This window comes from Salmo salar, chromosome 13, assembly GCF_965601325.2.
Source record: "Salmo salar chromosome 13, fSalSal1, whole genome shotgun sequence".
Classification (NCBI taxonomy): Eukaryota; Metazoa; Chordata; class Actinopteri; order Salmoniformes; family Salmonidae; genus Salmo; species Salmo salar.
This window is the reverse complement of record NC_138303.1, coordinates 67,184,663-67,206,255: the sequence shown is the minus strand read 5'-3', so window position 1 is coordinate 67,206,255 and position 21,593 is coordinate 67,184,663. Positions and strand designations below refer to the sequence as shown.

At 44.2% G+C, this 21,593-nt stretch overlaps 1 protein-coding gene across 1 annotated transcript in view; it reads right to left on the bottom strand.

The window, feature by feature from the left end:
- Nucleotides 1–8,463: 8,463 nt before the first annotated feature.
- The window catches only part of LOC106567602 (alpha-tectorin), a 72,627-nt gene continuing 59,497 nt past the window's right edge, over nucleotides 8,464–21,593 (bottom strand). The window contains exons 25-34 of the mRNA XM_082959733.1: nucleotides 21,428–21,552; nucleotides 20,846–21,126; nucleotides 16,379–16,489; nucleotides 15,869–16,071; nucleotides 11,699–11,862; nucleotides 11,034–11,282; nucleotides 10,705–10,867; nucleotides 10,280–10,364; nucleotides 9,998–10,117; nucleotides 8,464–9,338 (exon numbers count right to left, since the gene is read on the bottom strand). Coding sequence (XP_082815859.1) covers nucleotides 9,235–9,338; nucleotides 9,998–10,117; nucleotides 10,280–10,364; nucleotides 10,705–10,867; nucleotides 11,034–11,282; nucleotides 11,699–11,862; nucleotides 15,869–16,071; nucleotides 16,379–16,489; nucleotides 20,846–21,126; nucleotides 21,428–21,552 — 1,605 coding nt within the window. The 3' untranslated portion in view covers nucleotides 8,464–9,234. The remainder of the gene's footprint in view (nucleotides 9,339–9,997; nucleotides 10,118–10,279; nucleotides 10,365–10,704; nucleotides 10,868–11,033; nucleotides 11,283–11,698; nucleotides 11,863–15,868; nucleotides 16,072–16,378; nucleotides 16,490–20,845; nucleotides 21,127–21,427; nucleotides 21,553–21,593) is intronic.

Below are 21,593 nucleotides of genomic sequence, written 5' to 3'. Positions count from 1 at the left end.
CTAAATACTTCTTTATACCATTTTTTGTTGTTGATCCAGAGCATACCAAATATGCTCAATGGGTGACATGTCTGGTGAGTATGCAGGCCATGGAAGAACTGGGACATTTTCCACTTCCAGGAATTGTGTACATATCCTTGTGACATTATCATGCTGAAACATGAATGGCACGGTATCTCTGTGCATTCAAATTGCCATCTATAAAATGCAATTGTGTTCATTGTCCGTAGCTTATGCTTGCCCATATCATAACCCAAACGCCACCATGGGGCGCTCTGTTCACAACGTTGAAGTCAGCACAACGCCATACATTTACATTTACATTTAAGTCATTTAGCAGACGCTCTTATCCAGAGCGACTTACAAAATGGTGCATTCACCTTATGATATCCAGTGGAACAACCACTTTACAATAGTGCATCTAAATCTTTTAGGGGGGGGGGGGGGGGTTAGAAGGATTACTTTATCCTATCCTAGGTATTCCTTAAAGAGGTGGGGTTTCAGGTGTCTCCGGAAGGTGGTGATTGACTCCGCTGTCCTGGCGTCGTGAGGGAGCTTGTTCCACCATTGGGGTGCCAGAGCAGCGAACAGTTTTGACTGGGCTGAGCGGGAACTGTGCTTCCTCAGAGGTAGGGGGGCCAGCAGGCCAGTGGTGGATGAACGCAGTGCCCTTGTTTGGGTGTAGGGCCTGATCAGAGCCTGAAGGTATGGAGGTGCCGTTCCCTTCACAGCTCCGTAGGCAATCACCATGGTCTTGTAGCGGATGCGAGCTTCAACTGGAAGCCAGTGGAGAGAGCGGAGGAGCGGGGTGACGTGAGAGAACTTGGGAAGGTTGAACACCAGACGGGCTGCGGCGTTCTGGATGAGTTGTAGGGGTTTAATGGCACAGGCAGGGAGCCCAGCCAACAGCGAGTTGCAGTAATCCAGACGGGAGATGACAAGTGCCTGGATTAGGACCTGCGCCGCTTCCTGTGTGAGGCAGGGTCGTACTCTGCAAATGTTGTAGAGCATGAACCTACAGGATCGGGTCACCGCCTTGATGTTAGTGGAGAACGACAGGGTGTTGTCCAGGATCACGCCAAGGTTCTTAGCACTCTGGGAGGAGGACACAAGGGAGTTGTCAACCGTGATGGCGAGATCATGGAAGGGGCAGTCCTTCCCCGGGAGGAAGAGCAGCTCCGTCTTGCCGAGGTTCAGCTTGAGCTGGTGATCCGTCATCCACACTGATATGTCTGACAGACATGCAGAGATGCGATTCGCCGCCTGGTTATCAGAAGGGGGAAAGGAGAAGATTAATTGTGTGTCGTCTGCATAGCAATGATAGGAGAGACCATGTGAGGATATGACAGAGCCTAGTGACTTGGTGTATAGCGAGAATAGGAGAGGGCCTAGAACAGAGCCCTGGGGGACACCAGTGGTGAGAGCGCATGGTGCGGAGACAGATTCTCGCCACGCCACCTGGTAGGAGCGACCTGTCAGGTAGGACGCAATCCAAGCGTGGGCCGCGCCGGAGATGCCAAACTCGGAGAGGGTGGAGAGGAGGATCTGATGGTTCACAGTATCAAAGGCAGCAGATAGGTCTAGAAGGATGAGAGCAGAGGAGAGAGAGTTAGCTTTAGCAGTGCGGAGAGCCTCCGTGACACAGAGAAGAGCAGTCTCAGTTGAATGCCCAGTCTTGAAACCTGACTGATTAGGATCAAGAAGGTCATTCTGAGAGAGATAGCAGGAGAGCTGGCCAAGGACGGCACGTTCAAGAGTTTTGGAGAGAAAAGAAAGAAGGGATACTGGTCTGTAGTTGTTGACATCGGAGGGATCGAGTGTAGGTTTTTTCAGAAGGGGTGCAACTCTCGCTCTCTTGAAGACGGAAGGGACGTAGCCAGCGGTCAAGGATGAGTTGATGAGCGAGGTGAGGAAGGGGAGAAGGTCTCCGGAAATGGTCTGGAGAAGAGAGGAGGGGATAGGGTCAAGTGGGCAGGTTGTTGGGCGGCCGGCCGTCACAAGACGCGAGATTTCATCTGGAGAGAGAGGGGAGAAAGAGGTCAAAGCACAGGGTAGGGCAGTGTGAGCAGGACCAGCGGTGTCGTTTGACTTAGCAAACGAGGATCGGATATCGTCAACCTTCTTTTCAAAATGGTTGACGAAGTCATCCGCAGAGAGGGAGGAGGGGGGGGGGAGGGGGAGGAGGATTCAGGAGGGAGGAGAAGGTAGCAAAGAGCTTCCTAGGGTTAGAGGCAGATGCTTGGAATTTAGAGTGGTAGAAAGTGGCTTTAGCAGCAGAGACAGAAGAGGAGAATGTAGAGAGGAGTGAGTGAAAGGATGCCAGGTCCGCAGGGAGGCGAGTTTTCCTCCATTTCCGCTCGGCTGCCCGGAGCCTTGTTCTGTGAGCTCGTAGTGAGTCGTCGAGCCACGGAGCAGGAGGGGAGGACCGAGCCGGCCTGGAGGATAGGGGACAGAGAAAATCAAAGGATGCAGAAAGGGAGGAGAGGAGGGTTGAGGAGGCAGAATCAGGTGATAGGTTGGAGAAGGTTTGAGCAGAGGGAAGAGATGATAGGATGGAAGAGGAGAGAGTAGCGGGAGAGAGAGAGCGAGGGTTGGGACGGCGCAATACCATCCGAGTAGGGGCAGAGTGAGAAGTGTTGGATGAGAGCAAGAGGGAAAAGGATACAAGGTAGTGGTCGGAGATTTGGAGGGGAGTTGCAATGAGATTAGTGGAAGAACAGCATCTAGTAAAGATGAGGTCAAGAGTATTGCCTGCCTTGTGAGTAGGGGGGGAAGGTGAGAGGGTGAGGTCAAAAGAGGAGAGGAGTGGAAAGAAGGAGGCAGAGAGGAATGAGTCAAAGGTAGACGTGGGGAGGTTAAAGTCACCCAGAACTGTGAGAGGTGAGCCATCCTCAGGTAAGGAACTTATCAAGGCGTCAAGCTCATTGATGAACTCTCCAAGGGAACCTCGAGGGCGATAAATGATAAGGATGTTAAGCTTGAAAGGGCTGGTAACTGTGACAGCATGGAATTCAAATGAGGAGATAGACAGATGGGTCAGGGGAGAAAGAGAGAATGTCCACTTGGGAGAGATGAGGATTCCAGTGCCACCACCCCGCTGGCCAGATGCTCTCGGGGTATGCGAGAACACGTGGGCAGACGAAGAGAGAGCAGTAGGAGTAGCAGTGTTATCTGTGGTAATCCATGTTTCCGTCAGCGCCAGGAAGTCTAGGGAGTGGAGGGTAGCATAGGCTGAGATGAACTCAGCCTTGTTGGCTGCAGACCGGCAGTTCCAGAGGCTGCCGGAGACCTGGAACTCCACGTGGGTCGTGCGCGCTGGGACCACCAGGTTAGAGTGGCAGCGGCCACGCGGTGTGGAGCGTTTGTATGGCCTGTGCAGAGAGGAGAGAACAGGGATAGACAGACACATAGTTGACAAGCTACAGAAGTGTTGTTTCTTGTATTATTGTCTCCTGTGTCTTTAGAGAACTGTTTCACTTTGATATCCTTTTTCTTCTGTCCTGATTTTCTCTTTCTTTTCTTCTGTTAACTAGATATTCTTTGTTATTCTTCGTTAGCTAGCTAGCTTCTTCCAAAAGAGTCCCTAGCAACTGCTTAGCAACTGGTAAACAATTCAGCTTGCTAAGATAACTACAATTTTATGAAAAATAGTTATTTTTCAAAAGCCTATCTTCTTTGTTTGTTGCTTGTCTTTTCTCCTATTCAGTCTTGCAGTTTTCTTTTGCTTTTTTCCGATGTACTTCACTCTAAAAACCATGTAAATTTCAATATTTCATACACATGGTCTGTGGTTGTGAGGCCGGTTGAACGTACTGCCAAATTCTCTAAAATGACGTTGGAGGCGGCTTATGCTAGAGAAATTAACATTTAATTATCTGGCAACAGCTCTGGTGGACATCCCTGCATTCAGCATGCCAATTGCACGCTCCCTCAACTTAAGACATCTGTGGCATTGTGTTGTGTGACAAAACTGCACATTTTAGAGTGGCCTTTTATTGTCCCCAGCACAAGGTGCACCTGTGTAATGATCATGCTGTTTAATCAGCTTCTTGATATGCCACACCTGTAAAGTGGATGGATTATCTTGGCAAAGGAAAATTGCTAAAAGGGATGTAAACACATTTTTGCAAACAAATTGAGAGAAATAAGCTTTTGGTGCCTATGGAAGATTTCTGAGATCTTTTATTTCAGCTCATAAAACATGAGACCAAGATTTTACATGTTGCGTTTATATTTTTGTTCAGTGTAAAAATGAACAATTGCAAAGCATGCTGAATATTACTCTGCTGAGCTCTGCCCCGAAACAAGGCCAATAACCCTGTGTGCTTTTCCGTTTATTTTGGTATGTTCATTTTCACATATACACATTTGTATTTTGGTCATTTAGCAGACTTAACCTTTACTGAGAATGTTGTTGATGTTCAGGCTGGCTACATGCAAATGTATTTTTGTATTTTAAAATACAAAAGGCATGTATTTTAAGTCAATACATTGATCTTTATGGTATTTTGTGCTTGTATTTTGTAATTGTATTTTGTCATTTTTGCCCATCCCTAGAGGCAGGCATTAGATTAGGCCTACTAGCGTTTTCAAGTACAACATTAATAAAGGTGGTTTTGGGAAACCGCTCGGAGATTTAACGATGCTCCTACAAAGGTTCTAACGATGACCTTAGCCTTAAGATGCTTTTGGGAAACCGGGACCTGGAGTGTGAATTCATTACGCTTTGTTGCACAAAAGGGAAGGGAAGGGGAAAAGGACGGGGAAAAGGGAAGAAAAATTGCCTACCAACTAACGCTACAGCCATTAAATCCACTACTTGGTCCTATCTGATCCTACACAAGGCCGGCAGCCTGGGAGGACAGGACACTATTGTTCAACACACCCTGTAAGCCCTCTGCAGTACTCTGCAACTGCCACCACAACATCTATTTTCTGTGATTTACGTTCCATTTCTGCGGTACAGTTGATAACCATGGCTATAAACGCTAAGTCAACCTTACTGAAACGCATGTTATTTCAGCCTGATCTCATAGATCATAGATTTTGTTGCGATTCTGCTATGGGCCGGAGAGAATTAAAAAAAAAAACATATCCATGCAATTCTACTCATTTTGCCATGTGGCAGAAATACATTTTTGCTGTTCTAAAGCAAGTTTCCTGCAGTTCTACACATTTTGCCATGGGGAAGACAGAACATTTTGCAATGTTATAACAAATGTTGTGCAATTCTATTCATTTTGCCATGGGGCAGAAATAAATAATAAATAAATAAAACACAAGAGAAAAACTGCTGAAGCACAACCAAAATTTGAACCTGTACCTTGTGTATTGTACTATTTTAACTACCAACAGTAAGTTGAGACCCCAACTGAGTTCCTAAAAAAATATATAATAGTAATAATTTGGGGTCTTCACTGCCTCAGCATAATACATCTCCTGTACTACTCTGATCCTGGCAACATCAACCTACCTTTCTCTCTCACCGGACACTTCTGATCTCCAGTAAAGAAATGTGTTTACACAAGGCTCATTCCAGCCTTGTGTAGGTCTGCAATCTTGTTCCTGACATCCTTGGAGAGCTCTTTGGTCTTGGCCATGATGGAGAGTTTGGAATCTGATTGACACCTCTTCTGTGGATAGGTGTCTTTTATACAGGTAACAAGCTGAGATTAGGAGCACTCCCTTTAAGAGTGTGCTCCTAATCTCAGCTCGTTACCTGTATAAAAGACACCTGGGAGCCAGAAATCTTTCTGATTGAGAGAGGGCCGGTTGTGATACAGCCCGGGATCGAACCCGGGTCTGTAGTGACGCCTCTAGCACCGCGTTACAGTGACTTAGAACCACTCAGGAGGCCCCAAGGCCCTGAGTTTATGGTTTTATAAAATCATTGAAGCATTAATGCATGTAGGTGCAACTTTTTAGAAACATTAACATAACAGAGACACAATGGTAATTATGAGAACCATTCAGTTTATTCTGGAAATGGTATTGCTTCTCTAAAATGGGATGGTTGCCTCTCTTGTTTTGCTGCCTTTTGGGGTTACTTAATTATCCAAACTCAATATTTTAAGGCCACTTGAAATTCATACAATATCACATAAAAAAGCCTGTATTAACAATATGTACATTTGTACATAATGAAAATTTTATGAAATACTCCGATATTTTCTAAAAGGAAATTGTTATTGCTAGCTATATGGAGTGGGGTGAGCTTCCTTCTGTGTCATTCATTGTACAAAAACATTACCTGTTCACATGCTGAGAACAGCATAGGTAGGCACATTTGACCCAGGTCACTTTGATATTTAGCTCATACTGATATCGGTCTGGAGAACTGGTTCTACATCGGTCTTTACAAAATGTGAAAATAATTAACCAAAATACATTTGAGAATTCATTTCACCTTCACAATATTATTATTTTTTCAATCAAATGTATCTGAAAGCATCATTTGAAACATGAGTTATTTTAGAACTGTTTCCGATTGAGACTGGCACATGTGCCATGAAGTAGGCACGTAAAATGTCAGTGGGACATGACCAAACACTTTGGTAGTTAAGACACATCCACCAGAGCAGGTATTCCCAAACTGGGGTGAGCGTACAGGGGTACGCGCAATGCCGTCGGGGATAAGCCAAATAAAAATGTGATTCACATACATTTTTTTATTTACATTTTCACATTTTCAAACAGAATATTTATATTTTCTAACGGGGCTATACATTTGAGTTAGTTTTTTTTCTCGTCTGAGTAGCCTCGATTTACTGCCAAAAATAATATAAAACCATCTTGTGTTCAGCGAAATAACAATACAATATAAAATACAGGTAGCCTAGTCAAATAATTAACATCCAATCACATTAACCGTTACTCTCTCGCGGGAAACCTTCACTCTTGCGCAGACATTTAGAAACTAAACATGACAATTTGAAAAATAAGCCACAGGAGTTTTTTGAGCGAGAACAAAGACGACTTTCGAGTAGTAAGACATGTATAAAAGCAACAGATACCATTAATAAGAAGGGGCTAGAAGCGTTTTATATGGTGAGCTACCGAGTGGCTAAGACAGGCAAGCCCCATACTATTGTGGAGGACTTAATTCTTCCTGATGCCGTGGACATGGCTGGGACAATGCTGGGGGAAAAGGCCAAAAAAACTATACAGACAATGCCTTCATCAAACAACACCGTTTCATGACGCATCAGTGACATGGCAGGAGATGTTTTGAAACAATTACTGCTTCACATACAAACCAGTGAATTTATGCGTTACAGCTGGATGAGTCAACAGATGTGGCGGGGCTGGCACAGCTCCTGGTATATGTCCGTTACGTTTATGGGGGGTCAATTAAGGAAGACATCCTCTTCCACAAACCACTGGAAACCAGGACAACAGGAGAAGCTATATGGACAGCTTTGTGACATCAAATGGACTTTGGTGGTCAAGATGTGTTTGTATCTGTACTGATGGCGCAAAAGCCATGACAGGGAAACATAGTGGAGTGGTAACGCGCGTGCAAGCAGTTCCTCCCGACGCCACTTGGGTACGCTACAGCCTCCACAGAGAGGCTCTTGGTGCCAGGGGAATGCCTGACAGCTTGAAAGACGTTTTGGACACTACAGTGAACTCTCGTGTATTTTCTGCACTATGCAATAATATGGGCAGCAACCATGTAAGGCTTTTACAACATACAGAAGTGCGCTGGTTATCAAGGGGCAAAGTATTGACATTTGGCGTTTTTTTGAATGTTGACTTGTCTGACCGCTTGCATGATGACGAGTTTCTTACACGACTGGCCTATCTGGGTGATGTTTTTTCTCGCCTGAATGATCTGAATCTAGGATTACAGGGACCCTCCGCAACTATATTCAATGTGCGGGACAAAATTGAGGCTATGATTAAGAAGTTGGAGCTCTTCTCACAGGTCTTTGCATCATTGTATGATTTTTTGTGTGCAAATGAACTCAAGCTTACGGACATTGTCAAATGTGATATAGCGTAGCACCTGAGTGAGTTGGGTGCGCAGTTACACAGGTACTTTCCCAAAACGGATGACACAAACAACTGGATTTGTTATCCCTTTCATGCCCTGCCTCCAATCCACCTACCGATATCTGAACAAGAGAGCCTCATCGAAATTGCAACATGCTGTTCTGTGAAAATTGAATTGAATCAGAAGCCACTGCCAGATTTATGGATTGGGCTGCACTCAGTGTATCCTGCCTTGGCAAATCGCGCTGTTAAGACACTGATGCCCTTTGCAACCACGTACCTATGTGAGAGTGGATTCTTGGCCCTCACTAGCATGAAAACTAAATACAGGCACACTGTGTGTGGAAAATTATTTAAGACTGAGACTCTCTCCAATACAACCCAACATTGCAGAGTTATGTGCGTCCTTTCAAGCATACCCTTCTCATTCACAATTTTCGATGAACAAATAAAGTTTTATAATGTATGTAAGATGGCTAAATAAAGAGCAAAATTATAGATTTTTATTATATTATTTGTGCCATGGTCCTATAAGAACTATTTTTCACTTCCCACAAGCCGGGTTGTGACATAAACTCACACTCATTCTTATGTTTAATAAATGTATCGTATAGTGTGTGTGTGGCAGGCTTACAATGATGACAAAAAAACAACATTTGAGAGTATGCTGACCTTGGTGCTAGAGGGAGTAAGCAGCCGGAGGTTGAATGTTTGAAGGGGTACAGGACTATAAAAGGTGGGAACCACTGCACCAGAGCATTACTTGGTATGTTACTGAGACTCATACTGTAGTTTCAGAGTAGGGGATCAGGGGCTGAGAAGGGAACAGGTAATCAATTCACATACACAGCCTCTGACTTCACACATAAATAATAATACAGTTATTTTAAACCAAAACACTGTATCTAGTACTAACTCACTAAGCTGTTTGTTAAATGAAATATACCGACTTTCTGCTGTCTAGCTAAAGTATACGTGAATAGAGAGACTCTTTTGGAGGGCTTTTTCCATTGTGATCCAGTGCCCCAGTCTGGTGAGTTGTTGTTGTTATTGTTTAGTGGAACGGGTGGGAAGTGCCTCTCTGCTCTGTGATTGGTTGCTGTGGCAGTCTGTGACAGTGAGTAGGAAGTGTAGATGTCTGCTCTCCTCTGGTTTGCTGTTTTTTCATGTTATACTGCTCTCCTCTTCTCTTTTATCTGTCTCTCTCTCCCTCCTCTCTCTCTGACTGTCCGCCCAGGGTTAGGAGAAGAGGGAATTGTGTGTGTGAGTGAGGAGCACGGAGACCATGGTGCTAAGAGCCAGTGGGAAAACAAGGGGTCGAAGGTCAACGCTGGAGCTGACAGCTGCATGGAGGGAATAAAAAAATAGAATGTCTTATGAAGGGTAGAATAGAAGGTCAGATGAGAAAGAAGAGAACACCAGCATTTTGGGATCAAACATAATTTTTTGGTGGTACTTTACATTATGGTTCCGAAATAACCAGGCATTAATTAAAAAGTCGACGGTAAAATGGTAACAATACAGTATTAATGATTTACGTGCTTGTTTCTTGAAGATTGATTTGTATTAATCTTGTATTTGATTAACAAGTAGTTACCAATTCTGTTGTATAAGTGGGTCGTTCCACCAATTTTGGTGCCTTTTGAGATCTGTAACTTGGTGAAAAATTACTTTTCATTTCACCTAATTTTAACATTCTTTAATAATGTTCAACTTAAAAAAAGAAGAAAAAAAAGACTACAGTACAGTAAGTGCCAAATAAAGTAACAGGGTTGATCGTAACAGGGTTAATGATTTTATCTGAAATCAACCATAAATCCCCTTGTGACAGTGGAAATGGGAAACATGTTTGTTATGAAGTTGCTCTTTATGACAGAATGGTACAATTAGGTGAAATAAATGTATTTTTAACAAAATTACACTACCTTAAAGGCAGTATTTGTAGAATGACCCATATTATTTATTAGCATTGTATAGATGTGAGAGGATGATGTGTGTTTACCTCTACAGCTCTTGCCGTCCCTCTGCAGCATCCCAGTCACACAGCTACACATAGCTCCCATCCCTTTACTGGTGCAGATCTGCTCACAGCCTCCGTTACCCACCTCACACCAGTCCGACTCTAATATGCACACATAAACACAAAATTATGAATCACACACATACTAGTATTTACACAAACTCAAACATAATGCATGCAGATGTTGCAGTTGGACATCAGACACAGACAATAAACACACACACATACAGTACACACACACACTAGGGCAACACTGATGTATACCTCGCCTTCTGATGGGTCCTACAGTGAGGATCTGCTCCTTGTGATCGCTGTAGTCTGAGTACATTCTCCTGTTGTGGGGACAGTTCTACACACACACACACACACACACACACACACACACACACACACACACACACACACACACACACACACACACACACACACACACACACACACACACACACACACACACACACACACACACACACACACACACACACACACACACACACACACACGTGATAAGGTGGAATAACGTAGCCATTGTAAGCATGCTTCACAATATGTTAGATTTGTTATCATTTGCCGCATATTAACACTTTGGGACAGTTTCCTGGACAGATTAAAGTGGTTCCTGATGTAATATGAACCTGTGTTCAGTGGGCACCACCATGTTCAGTGTGCAGTGTTCAGGATCTCCTCACCACTTTGCAGGTATTGGTCTCGTGGTCACACAGTGACACGTCACAGTGGAGGTGGACCTCACTGTAGTCCCCGATGAACTTGAAGACGGTGACGTGGAAGCGACAGGTGAGGGACACCCCGTTCTCAGCCATGCCGATGGTGTTGTCCTTGACGTTGGGACAACTTTGGAAACAGAGAAGGAGAATTTAGTGTGGTCCTTTCCTGTGTTGTCTTACAATATCCTACAGCCAGGATTTCTGGAAAACCTGGGAACTTTGGGAAAGTTGCGAGAATTTTCCAAGCCTGATTATGGATAGGGTGCTGTTTTGGCCGTAGGTGTTGAGCCTACCCTCTCTCTATGAGGACGTAGCGGAGGTGGTCGTTGCTGTAGCGGGACGGCGTGGCCCAGCACATATTGACGATGAGGATGAGCTGGTCCTCATCGGCCCCCTCCACAAACACCCCCACGAAGATGACGTCCCGCGTGCTCAGCACCACCTCGCCCTCGCGGTACGGCTGGCGGTACGAGGAGTTCTTGTACAGCGCCATCTTAGTGATGAAGTTGCCTTCCTGGGTGGGGAGGGTGAGGTTGATAACACTGGAGAGAGGGAGAGAGAGAGAAAGCGAGAGGGAGGTTGGGAGAGAGAGAGAGATAAGGTGGGGGGGAGATAGAGAGAGGGAAGTCAGGGAATGGAAAACATTGGTCGTGTGCAATCTCTTGTCTCCTTGTCCAATGTGACATGGCACATACTGTATCTCTATCGTTCACATAAATGTATAGATATAAAACCAAAATAAATGCATATTTCAGACTACATTTCATCATGTAGGGTTGCAAAGTTCTGTTAACTTTCCCAAGATTCCCAGGTTTTCCAGAAAACCTGATTCAAGTATTCTAGATTTTCTGCTTATTCCCTTCTGATTCTGGGAATTCTACAATTGGGATTTCTGGAAGACCTGGAAATTTTGGGAAAGTTTGCAACCCTAGTGTTGAGAAAAAGAAGGTCCTCTAACCTGAGCATGGGCTTGAGCACGGTCTCCAAGGATATCTTGAGGTCTAGCTCGTAGGCACAGGTAAACTCCACGTTGATTGTCTTGTCCCTGGTGATGATGTTGCCTGTGTTGTTCACACTCTCGATCCACACCGTGTTCTTGTACATGATGTGTGTGCCGTTGGACTGGTAGAAAATAAAATGTTCTCATTTTGAAGATAGAAATTCCAGACAATAACCGTCATTACAGTAGGTATAGTATGACTTGATCTGGGAAGAGATTTCACTAGTAACATGGAGCCCTACTGGCAATTTGGATACACTGCAAAAAGTGAAATCTAAGCAAGCCTAAATACACAGTATATACAAAAGTATGTGGCCCATCTATCTACCTACCTCATCCCCATACTGTATTTATTTATATATCTTGCTCCTTTGCACCCCAGTATCTCTACTTGCACATTCATCTTCTGCACATCTACCATTCCAGTGTTTAATTGCTATATTGTAATTACTTCTCCACCATAGCCTATTTATTGCCTTAACTTACCTAATTTGCCATCACTGTATATAGACTTTTTGTTTTCTTTTGTTCTACTGTATTATTGACTGTATGTTTTGTTTATTCCATGTGTATTCCATTGTATGTGTCGAATTGCTATGCTTTATCTTGGCCAGGTCGCAGTTGCAAATGAGAACTTGTTCTCAACTAGCCTACCTGGTTAAATAAAGGTGAAATAAAATAAATGTAAAAAAAATGGTGGATTCGGTTATTTCAGCCACAGCTGTTGCTGACAGGTGTATAAAATCAAGCACACAGCCATGCAATCTCCATAGACAAACGTTGGTCGTCGAATGCCCTTACTGAAGAGCTCAGTGATTTTCAACATGGCACCGTCATAGGATGCCATCTTTCCAACAAGTCAGTTTGTCAAATTTCTGCCATGCTAGAGCTTCCCCGGTCAACTGTAAGTGCTGTTATTGTGAAGTGGAAACGTTTAGGGGCAACAACGGCTTAGCCGCAAAGTGGTAAGCTCACAGAATGGGACCGCCGAGTGCTGAAGCAAGTAGCGTGTAAAAATTGTCTGTCATCAGTTGCAACACTCACTACCGCGTTCCAAACTACCTTTGGAAGAAACGTCAGCACAAGAACTGTTCGTCGGGAGCTTCATGAAATGGGTTTCCATGGCCAAGCAGCCATACACAAGCCTAAGATTACCATGAGCAATGACAAGCGTTGGCTGGAGTGGTGTAAATCTCACCGCCATTGGACTCTGGGGTGATGAATCACGCTTCACCATCTGCCAGACGAATCTGGGTTTGGCGGATTCCAAGAGAACGCTACTTGCCCCAATGCATAGTGCCAAGTGTAAAGTTTGGCGGAGGAGGAATAATGGTCTGGGGCTGTTTTTCATGGTTCGGGCAAGGCCACTTAGTTCCAGTGAAGGTAAATCTTAACTCTACAGCATACAGTGACATTCTAGATGATTCTGTGCTTCCAACTTTGTGGAAGGCCCTTTCCTATTTCAGCATGACAATGCCCCCGTGTACAAAGCGAGGCCCAAACAGAAATGGTTTGTCGAGATCGGTGTGGAAGAACTTGACTGGCCTGCACAGAGCCCTGACCTCAACCCCATCTAACACCTTTGGGATGAATTGGAATGCCGGCTGCGAGCCATGCCTAATCGCCCAACATCAGTGACCGACCTCACTAATGCTCATCGCTGAATGGAAGCAAGTCCACGCAGCAATGTTCCAACATCTAGTGGAACGCCATCCCAGAAGAGTGGAGGCTGTTATAGCAGCAAAGGGGGGGACCAACTCCATATGAATGATTTTGGAATGAGATGTTCAGCAAGTAGGTGTCCACATACTGTTGGTCAAGTAGAGTATCTTCTATTGAGTGATAAAAAATATATACACTGCTCAAAAAAATAAAGGGAATACTAAAATAACACATCCTAGATCTGAATGAATGAAATAATCTTATTAAATACTTTTTTCTTTACATAGTTGAATGTGCTGACAACAAAATCACACAAAAATAATCAATGTAAATCCAATTTATCAACCCATGGAGGTCTGGATTTGGAGTCACACTCAAAATTAAAGTGGAAAACCACACTACAGGCTGATCCACCTTTGATGTAATGTCCTTAAAACAAGTCAAAATGAGGCTGTATGACCTGTATGGCCTGTATGGCCTGTATGACCTCCCTACAATGCCTGGGCATGCTCCTGATGAGGTGGCGGATGATCTCCTGAGGGATCTCCTCCCAGACCTGGACTAAAGCATTCGCCAACTCCTGGACAGTCTGTGGTGCAACGTGGCGTTGGTGGATGGAGCGAGACATGATGTCCCAGATGTGCTCAATTGGATTCAGGTCTGGGGAACGGGCAGGCCGGTCCATAGCATCAATGCCTTCCTCTTGCAGGAACTGCTGACACACTCCAGCCACATGAGGTCTAGCATTGTCTTGCATTAGGAGGAACCCAGGGCCAACCGCACCAGCATATGGTCTCACAAGGGGTCTGAGGATCTCATCTCGGTACCTAATGGCAGTCAGGCTACCTCTGGCGAGCACATGGAGGACTGTGCGGCCCCCCAAAGAAATGCCACCCCACACCATGACTGACCCACCGCCAAAACGGTCATGCTGGAGGATGTTGCAGGCAGCAGAACGTTGTCCACGGCGTCTCCAGACTCTGTCACGTCTGTCACATGTGCTCAGTGTGAACCTGCTTTCATCTGTGAAGAGCACAGGGCGCCAGTGGCGAATTTGCCAATCTTGGTGTTCTCTGGCAAATGCCAAACGTCCTGCACGGTGTTGGGCTGTAAGTACAACCCCCACCTGTGGACGTCGGGCCCTCATACCACCCTCATGGAGTCTGTTTCTGACCGTTTGAGCAGACACATGCACATTTGTGGACTGCTGGAGGTCATTTTGCAGGGCTCTGGCAGTGCTCCTCCTGCTCCTCCTTGCACAAAGGCGGAGGTAGCGGTCCTGCTGCTGGGTTGTTGCCCTCCTACGGCCTCCTCCACGTCTCCTGATGTACTGGCCTGTCTCCTGGTAGCGCCTCCATGCTCTGGACACTACGCTGACAGACACAGCAAACCTTCTTGCCACAGCTCGCATTGATGTGCCATCCTGAATGAGCTGCACTACCTGAGCCACTTGTGTGGGTAGTAGACTCCGTCTCATGCTACCACTAGAGTGAAAGCACCGCCAGCATTCAAAAGTGACCAAAACATCAGCCAGGAAGCATAGGAACTGAGAAGTGGTCTGTGGTCACCACCTGCAGAACCACTCCTTTATTGGGGGTGTCTTGCTAATTGCCTATAATTTCCACCTGTTGTCTATTCCATTTGCACAACAGCATGTGACATTTATTGTCAATCAGTGTTGCTTCCTAAGTGGACAGTTTGATTTCACAGAAGTGTGATTGATTTGGAGTTACATTGTGTTGTTTAAGTGTTCCCTTTATTTTTTTGAGCAGTGTATATATATATATATTTTTTTTTACCAAGTAAGTTATCTGATGTCATTAGCAGATAATTTAGCCTATTTTAAACTAAAGTAATTTATCTAATTTCAATGTGTTTTTCACAATATTTTACCTTTATTGTCAGTATTAAGGTAAAATATTTTGAAATAAGATACATTACCTGTATTAAGCATTTTTTTAGGTTAAAATAAGCAAACCTATCTGTCAATGACATTAGCTCACTTAGCTTTGCATGAAAAAAGTAGAAAAAAACAAATTTTAAGAGATTCATCACTCAATATATGATATTTAGGCTTACTTAGATTTCACTTTTTGCAGTGTAGGAGGACAGATCTACCCTATTGGCTATACGGATTTTTGCAATTTCTCACCAGGAAAATGGAGCTCTATTAGCCCTGAGTCACAAGCCTAAAACGTGTTCGACACCCGTAGGTGGAAGTAGCATTCTAACCACTAATCCAAGATCAGATCTTTTTTCATCCCGCTAATGATTACAGTTCTGATTAAAGGTAGACTAATCTGACTGTAGATCTGTGGCTACCTGTCTGATAGAGCCACACTGTTCCTTTGTGTTGTTTATGTGGAAGGAAACCACTGATACAGGGACAGATATATTATCACACCCCTTATGATAAAGGTTAGAATTGAAAAATGATCCAATGACCCTCAATCTGTGGTTAATTACCTGTACAATGGAGCCGCAATGGCCCTTGGTGTTGTTGATGTGAAAGGAGATGAAGTCCTCTCCCTCAATGCCGGGGCAGTACTGGTTGTTGATCCTCACGTCCTCACGCTCGAAGCCCAGCTGGAAGAGCTTACACTTGGAGATGGACACCTCCATCTGGGCGTGCTTACATGTCACCTCCGCCTGGATTATGTCATCCTCGCCTGGCGCGAAAACACAGGGTTTGAGAATCATAAGAATATGGTATCTACCTAGTATTCAGTTTCTAGACTTGGGCTTAAGTCGTGTTCAAACGGTTTACTCCCATTTCATGCCTAGTGAACACGACCCAGGTATTTCTTGTAAGAGATTTGATCAAAATGAGATCGAGTAGAATAAATAAATGACTAAGATTAAAAAAATAAATTTCTACCATTGTCTCTATTCTTGTCTAGCCCTAACAATCAATCCCCGCCCCACCCTCGCTCACCCCCTTCTCTCGATTCCCCCACTCCCCCCCCTCGCACTCACCCCCAGCGTTGTTGGGCAGCTCAGGGCAGCCACACAGGTCTCCCCCGTTCTCCTGCTCACACGTGTTGTTGGTGCAGATCTCTCCTGCGCAAGGGTCGTAGATCCATTCTGCTAATGACAGATCCAGGAACAATGTTAGCTGTCACACCACTAACACTCACCCATGAGAACACAACTGAACTGACTGTCATTCTTGAATAGCCTGATGCTCAGTTCAGAGAAACATAAATCAAATTTCCCTGCAATTTCCCCCACGGACACCAACGCATGCTCAAAGTTCAAGTTACCCGTACATATCTAAAGTTTGGATCCACACCCAAGTAATTCATACACCTCAGTTAACTGTCTATCATCTGCGTAACAATGAAAGCCATAACCATTGCATAACGTGTTTTGTGTTTTACATCGCCCTTTGGTAGCATGTGTAGTAATAACAATAACGGACCTACCCCTGCGGAACTCTGTATGTTACCTTAAAGTAGGGGTATTCAAATCTTACCCTACAAGGTCCGGAGTACTGCTGGTTTTCTGTCCTACCTGATAATTTAATTGCACACACCTCCCAGCTAACAAAAAAATGTTACCACAACTTTGGAGAATGTTCCCTTTAGAGTCTCATTAGGTCATTACCGAATATTTTCATGCGAATCTTCCAGTGATGTGCAAGGACTGTTTCCCAAAGACCATTCCCTTAATGTCAAACAGAACTTGCCCAGAACATGGTTACCATGTTCTCAGAATATTCAATATTAATGTCGTAGACACTTTTCATTGGAACGTTGTAAGAACATTCATGTGTCTACTTTTCTGAGGGTTTGGAGAATATTCCATCAACGTCACAACCAAACATACATAGAACATGGTTGTGATGTTCTCGGAATATAAGACATGAATGTTCTAGACACGCTTCATGGGAACGTTGCAAGAACATTCCTGTGTTCAAATGACAGTTTAAAACAGTACGTTCTGCCAAGGTCCTCTGGAGGTTTTTGTCTAGTTCCCAGCTTGGTCAGAGGGTCGTCCCTAAATATGTTTTTAGGACGTCGCCTGATGGTCCCTGATGGTTCAATTGACATTTCTTTGTATATATCCATAAAAATGATGCCAGCTCATTCATGATTTCGACAGGCTGAAAAACACTGCCTGCCTCTCTCTCTCATCCCGACTCCTACACGATCATTACTATGGGACAGTTGAAGAGAATATTGAAACAATGTTGCAAATGTCGGAGAGACAGACAGCAAGGTTAATATAAATCTCCGCTGTTGAAAACCAAATGCTAGTCTAAAAGAAATGTGAGATAATGACTAGATGCTTTTGACAGTGGAGATCAAATTTATAACTTCCCTGCCTGAGCTGATGAGATAGTGGATTGCACAGTCAGATGGAACAGAGGAAATAGGCATTTTAACGTCATAGATTTAGCCGGTGGTAACTTGTGGAATAGACACCGGATGGAATGCGCTTTTAACCATTCAGCATTCAGGATTAGACCCACCCGTTCTATAAACATATATACAGTACCAATCAAAAGTTTGGCCACACCTACCCATTCAAGGGTTTTTCTTTATTTTTTACTTCTTTCTACATTGTAGAATAATAGTGAAGACATCAAAACTATGAAATAACACATGGAATCCTGTAGTAACCAAAACCAAGTGTTAAACAAATAAAAATATATTTGAGATTTGAGATTCTTCAAAGTAGCCACCCTTTGCCTTGATGACAGCTTTACACACTCTTGGCATTCTCTCAACCAGCTTCATGAGGTAGTCACCTGGAATGCATTTAAATTAACAAGGGTGCCTTCTTAAAAGTACATTTGTGGAATTTCTTTCCTTCCTAATGCGTTTGAGACAATTAGTTGTGTTGTGACAGGGTGGGGGGTATACAGAAGATAGCCCTATTTGTTATAAGACCAAGTCCATATTATGGCAAGAACAGCTCAAACAAGCAAAGCGAAACGACAGTAGTCCATCATTACGACATGAAGGTCAGTTAATGCGGAACATTTCAAGAACTTTGAAAGTTTCTTCAAGTGCAGTCACAAAAACCATCAAGCGCTATGATGAAACTGGCTCTCATGAGGACCGCCACAGAAAATGAAGACCCAGAGTTACCTCTGCTGCAGAGGATAAGTTCATTAGAGTTAACTGCATCTCAGATTGCAACACAAATAAGTGCTTCAGAGTTCAAGTAACAGACACATCTCAACATCAACTGTTCAGAGGAGACTTTGTGAATCAGGCCTTCATAGTCGAATTGCTGCAAAGAAACCACAACTAAAGGACACCAATAAGAAGAAGAGGCTTGCTTGGGCCAAGAAACAAGAGCAATGGACATTAGACAGCTGGAAATCTGACCTTTGGTCTGATGAGTCCAAATTTGAGATTTTTGGTTCCAACCGATGTGTCTTTGTAAGACGTAGAGTAAGTGAACAGATGATCTTTGCATGTGTGGTTCCCACTGTGAAGCATGGAGGAGGAGGTGGGATGGTGTGGGGGTGCTTTGCTGGTGACTGTCTGTGATATATTTAGAATTCAAGGCACACTTAACCAGCTTAGCTACCACAGCATTTTGCAGTGATACGCAATCCCATCTGGTTTGCGCTTAGTGGGACTATCATTTGTTTTTCAACAGGACAATGACCCAACACACCTCCAGGCTGTGTAAGGGCTATTTGACCAAGAAGGAGAGTGATGGAGTGCTGCATCAAATGACCTGGCCTCCATAACCACCCGACCTCAACCCAATTAAGATGGTTTGTGATGAGTTGGACCGCAGAGTGAAGAAAAAGCACCCAAAAATTGCTCAGCATATCATGAAGCTATTTGAGAGAATGCCAAGAGTGAGCAAAGCTGTCATCAAGGCAAAGGGTAGCTACTTTGATGAATCTAAAATATAACATTTTATTGGTTACTACATGATTACATATGTGTTATTTCATAGAATAATAGTGAAGACGTCAAAACTACAATGTAGAAAATGGTACATATAAAGAAAAAGCCTTAAATGAGTAGGTGTGTCCAAACTTTTGGCTGGTATTATATATATATTTTTTTACTGCAACCGCCAACCACAGGAGGACTCAGGAGCCTGCTCTAAATGAGTGTAGACAGCCTGCTACTGCCACTCTTCTAATCATCAGATCGGAGGAAGAAAGGAGGTAGGGAGCCCATGTGGGTAAATGGGGATCCCTGCCTTGATTGGGTAACCGACCCCCCCCCCCCAATTTCTTTTAATAAACTTCATAATAAATAAATGTGACTGGTCAATTGTGTGAGTTATCCAACCACAGGAGCCCGCTCTCAATGTTTAAAATACACCGGAGAGCATCATTTTGCCCCAGAGGATCAATAGTTTAAAAAAAATAACTGTGGATTAAGTTATCACAAGCACATACCTCTATCTGACAAAATAAAGGGAACACCAACATAAAGTGTCTTAAAAGGCTGCAAGAACAGCTTCAATGAGCCTTGGCATAGATTCTACAAGTGGTCTTAAACCTTGCCAGGAAAATGCACCCAATACCATAACATATACTTTGTATCTATTGTTTACTCAAGTGTTTCCTTTATTTTGGTAGTTACTGGTATGTCTACAATTGGGAAGGCAGCCGTTTGGGCAGCATGTGCACTAAATATACAGCTTGCGTTGTGGCCATAGACATTTAATCCATAGAAGGGTTTTATAACCTCTTACCTTGGCAATTTGACTGTTAAACTCATGGGTACACTAGCAATGGATGCCAGTCCTCCTGATTTACATGGGAGCTGTGACTGACTATGGTTGGTTGCGGCTGTCAGTTTGCCTCTTTCGCAGATTTCAAAATACAATCGCGGGAAAAACGTACCGTTTGGAAAGCAAATGCCTACTGCTGGAAATACTCATCTCTGTACAACCAATAGATTTTATTTTTCTCAACACCCAATTTTTTGCTAAAAACAGAACTGTTTTTCAAAGTAGCTGATCTTGAGATGGGCTATTGCCACGACGAGCGCATCAGCCATCCCTGTGAGTAGCCTATGGCTTCACCTTCATCATTAGGGGAGTCAGTGTGCCACTGGAAATGTTAGTTAGTAGCCTGCTGTAGCAGGCTATTGTGTTGTTTAAGTGTTCCCTTTATTGTTTTGAGCAGTATATATATATATATATATATATATACACACACACACACATATACACACACACTGTATATTTAATTTCTTAGTCCGGCCCTGCATATTTGACACACTTTGTCACAGAATTGTTAGCTGAGCTACCAGTCCCTGATTAGGGAAAAAAAAGCTGTGAAGTTGGCTTCAAGATCCAGATTTGAATTTGAGGGCCTTAGTGTTCTGAATATTCTTTATCATGTTTTATCAATATTCACCCTTGTACCTCCCCTTGTAACCCCTTTCCAGAAGCCCATTCTCTCCTGCCAGTGGCGCCATGCCCCCATGACCGTCCCCATGCCTGTGCCCTTACAACAATTCTCCTGGGCAATCCACTTGGTGTTGAGCGTGCCTAGGGAGCGGCAGGCCTCGGCGTAGGCAGCCAGCGAGCCGCACACCTGGACCTTGTGGTGGTTGTAGCAACCATCCAGGTAGCAGGACTGGTAGAAGGGCCTGGGGTCCAGCAGGCCATGGCAGGGATGGAAGAAGCCCTTCATCTGGGTGAGCTTCTGGCACCCCTCCTCGCCCTGGAGGCCCAGCACAGCTGTGTTCTCACACGACTGGGCCAGAGCCACGTACTGGTTCTCATCACAGCTGGAGTGAGGGAGGGTGAAGAGATGGGAGGTAGAGGTAGAGTTTGGCAGAACCATCCATGCTTTTGAATGCACCAATGATACAATATGTTTCAACTCGCACCACTACATTCTCCATAAATCCTAGGAGATTCTGGGCATTGCTAAATAACCAGCAAACACATTTTTTAATGGCTTTGAGGAAGCAACAACACCATAGGGTGGTTTTTTAAAATATAATTTTTAAAAATAGAACTGTCACTTTAACCACTAACTGTCTCTCTCCCATGCCCCCCCTTCCCCATGCCTCGTCTCCCCCTCACCCGTTCTGCATGCCATTGGTCTTCCAGCTCTGGGCCAGCTCCAGGGCGCTGATGGCCGACTTCCCACGGGAGGTGATGTAGTCGTCAGTGGGGTTTCCGTTGAAGTTGCCGCAAAGGCCGCACACCTTAATAATACATGCTATTTTATAGCTCTCTTAGTTATTTT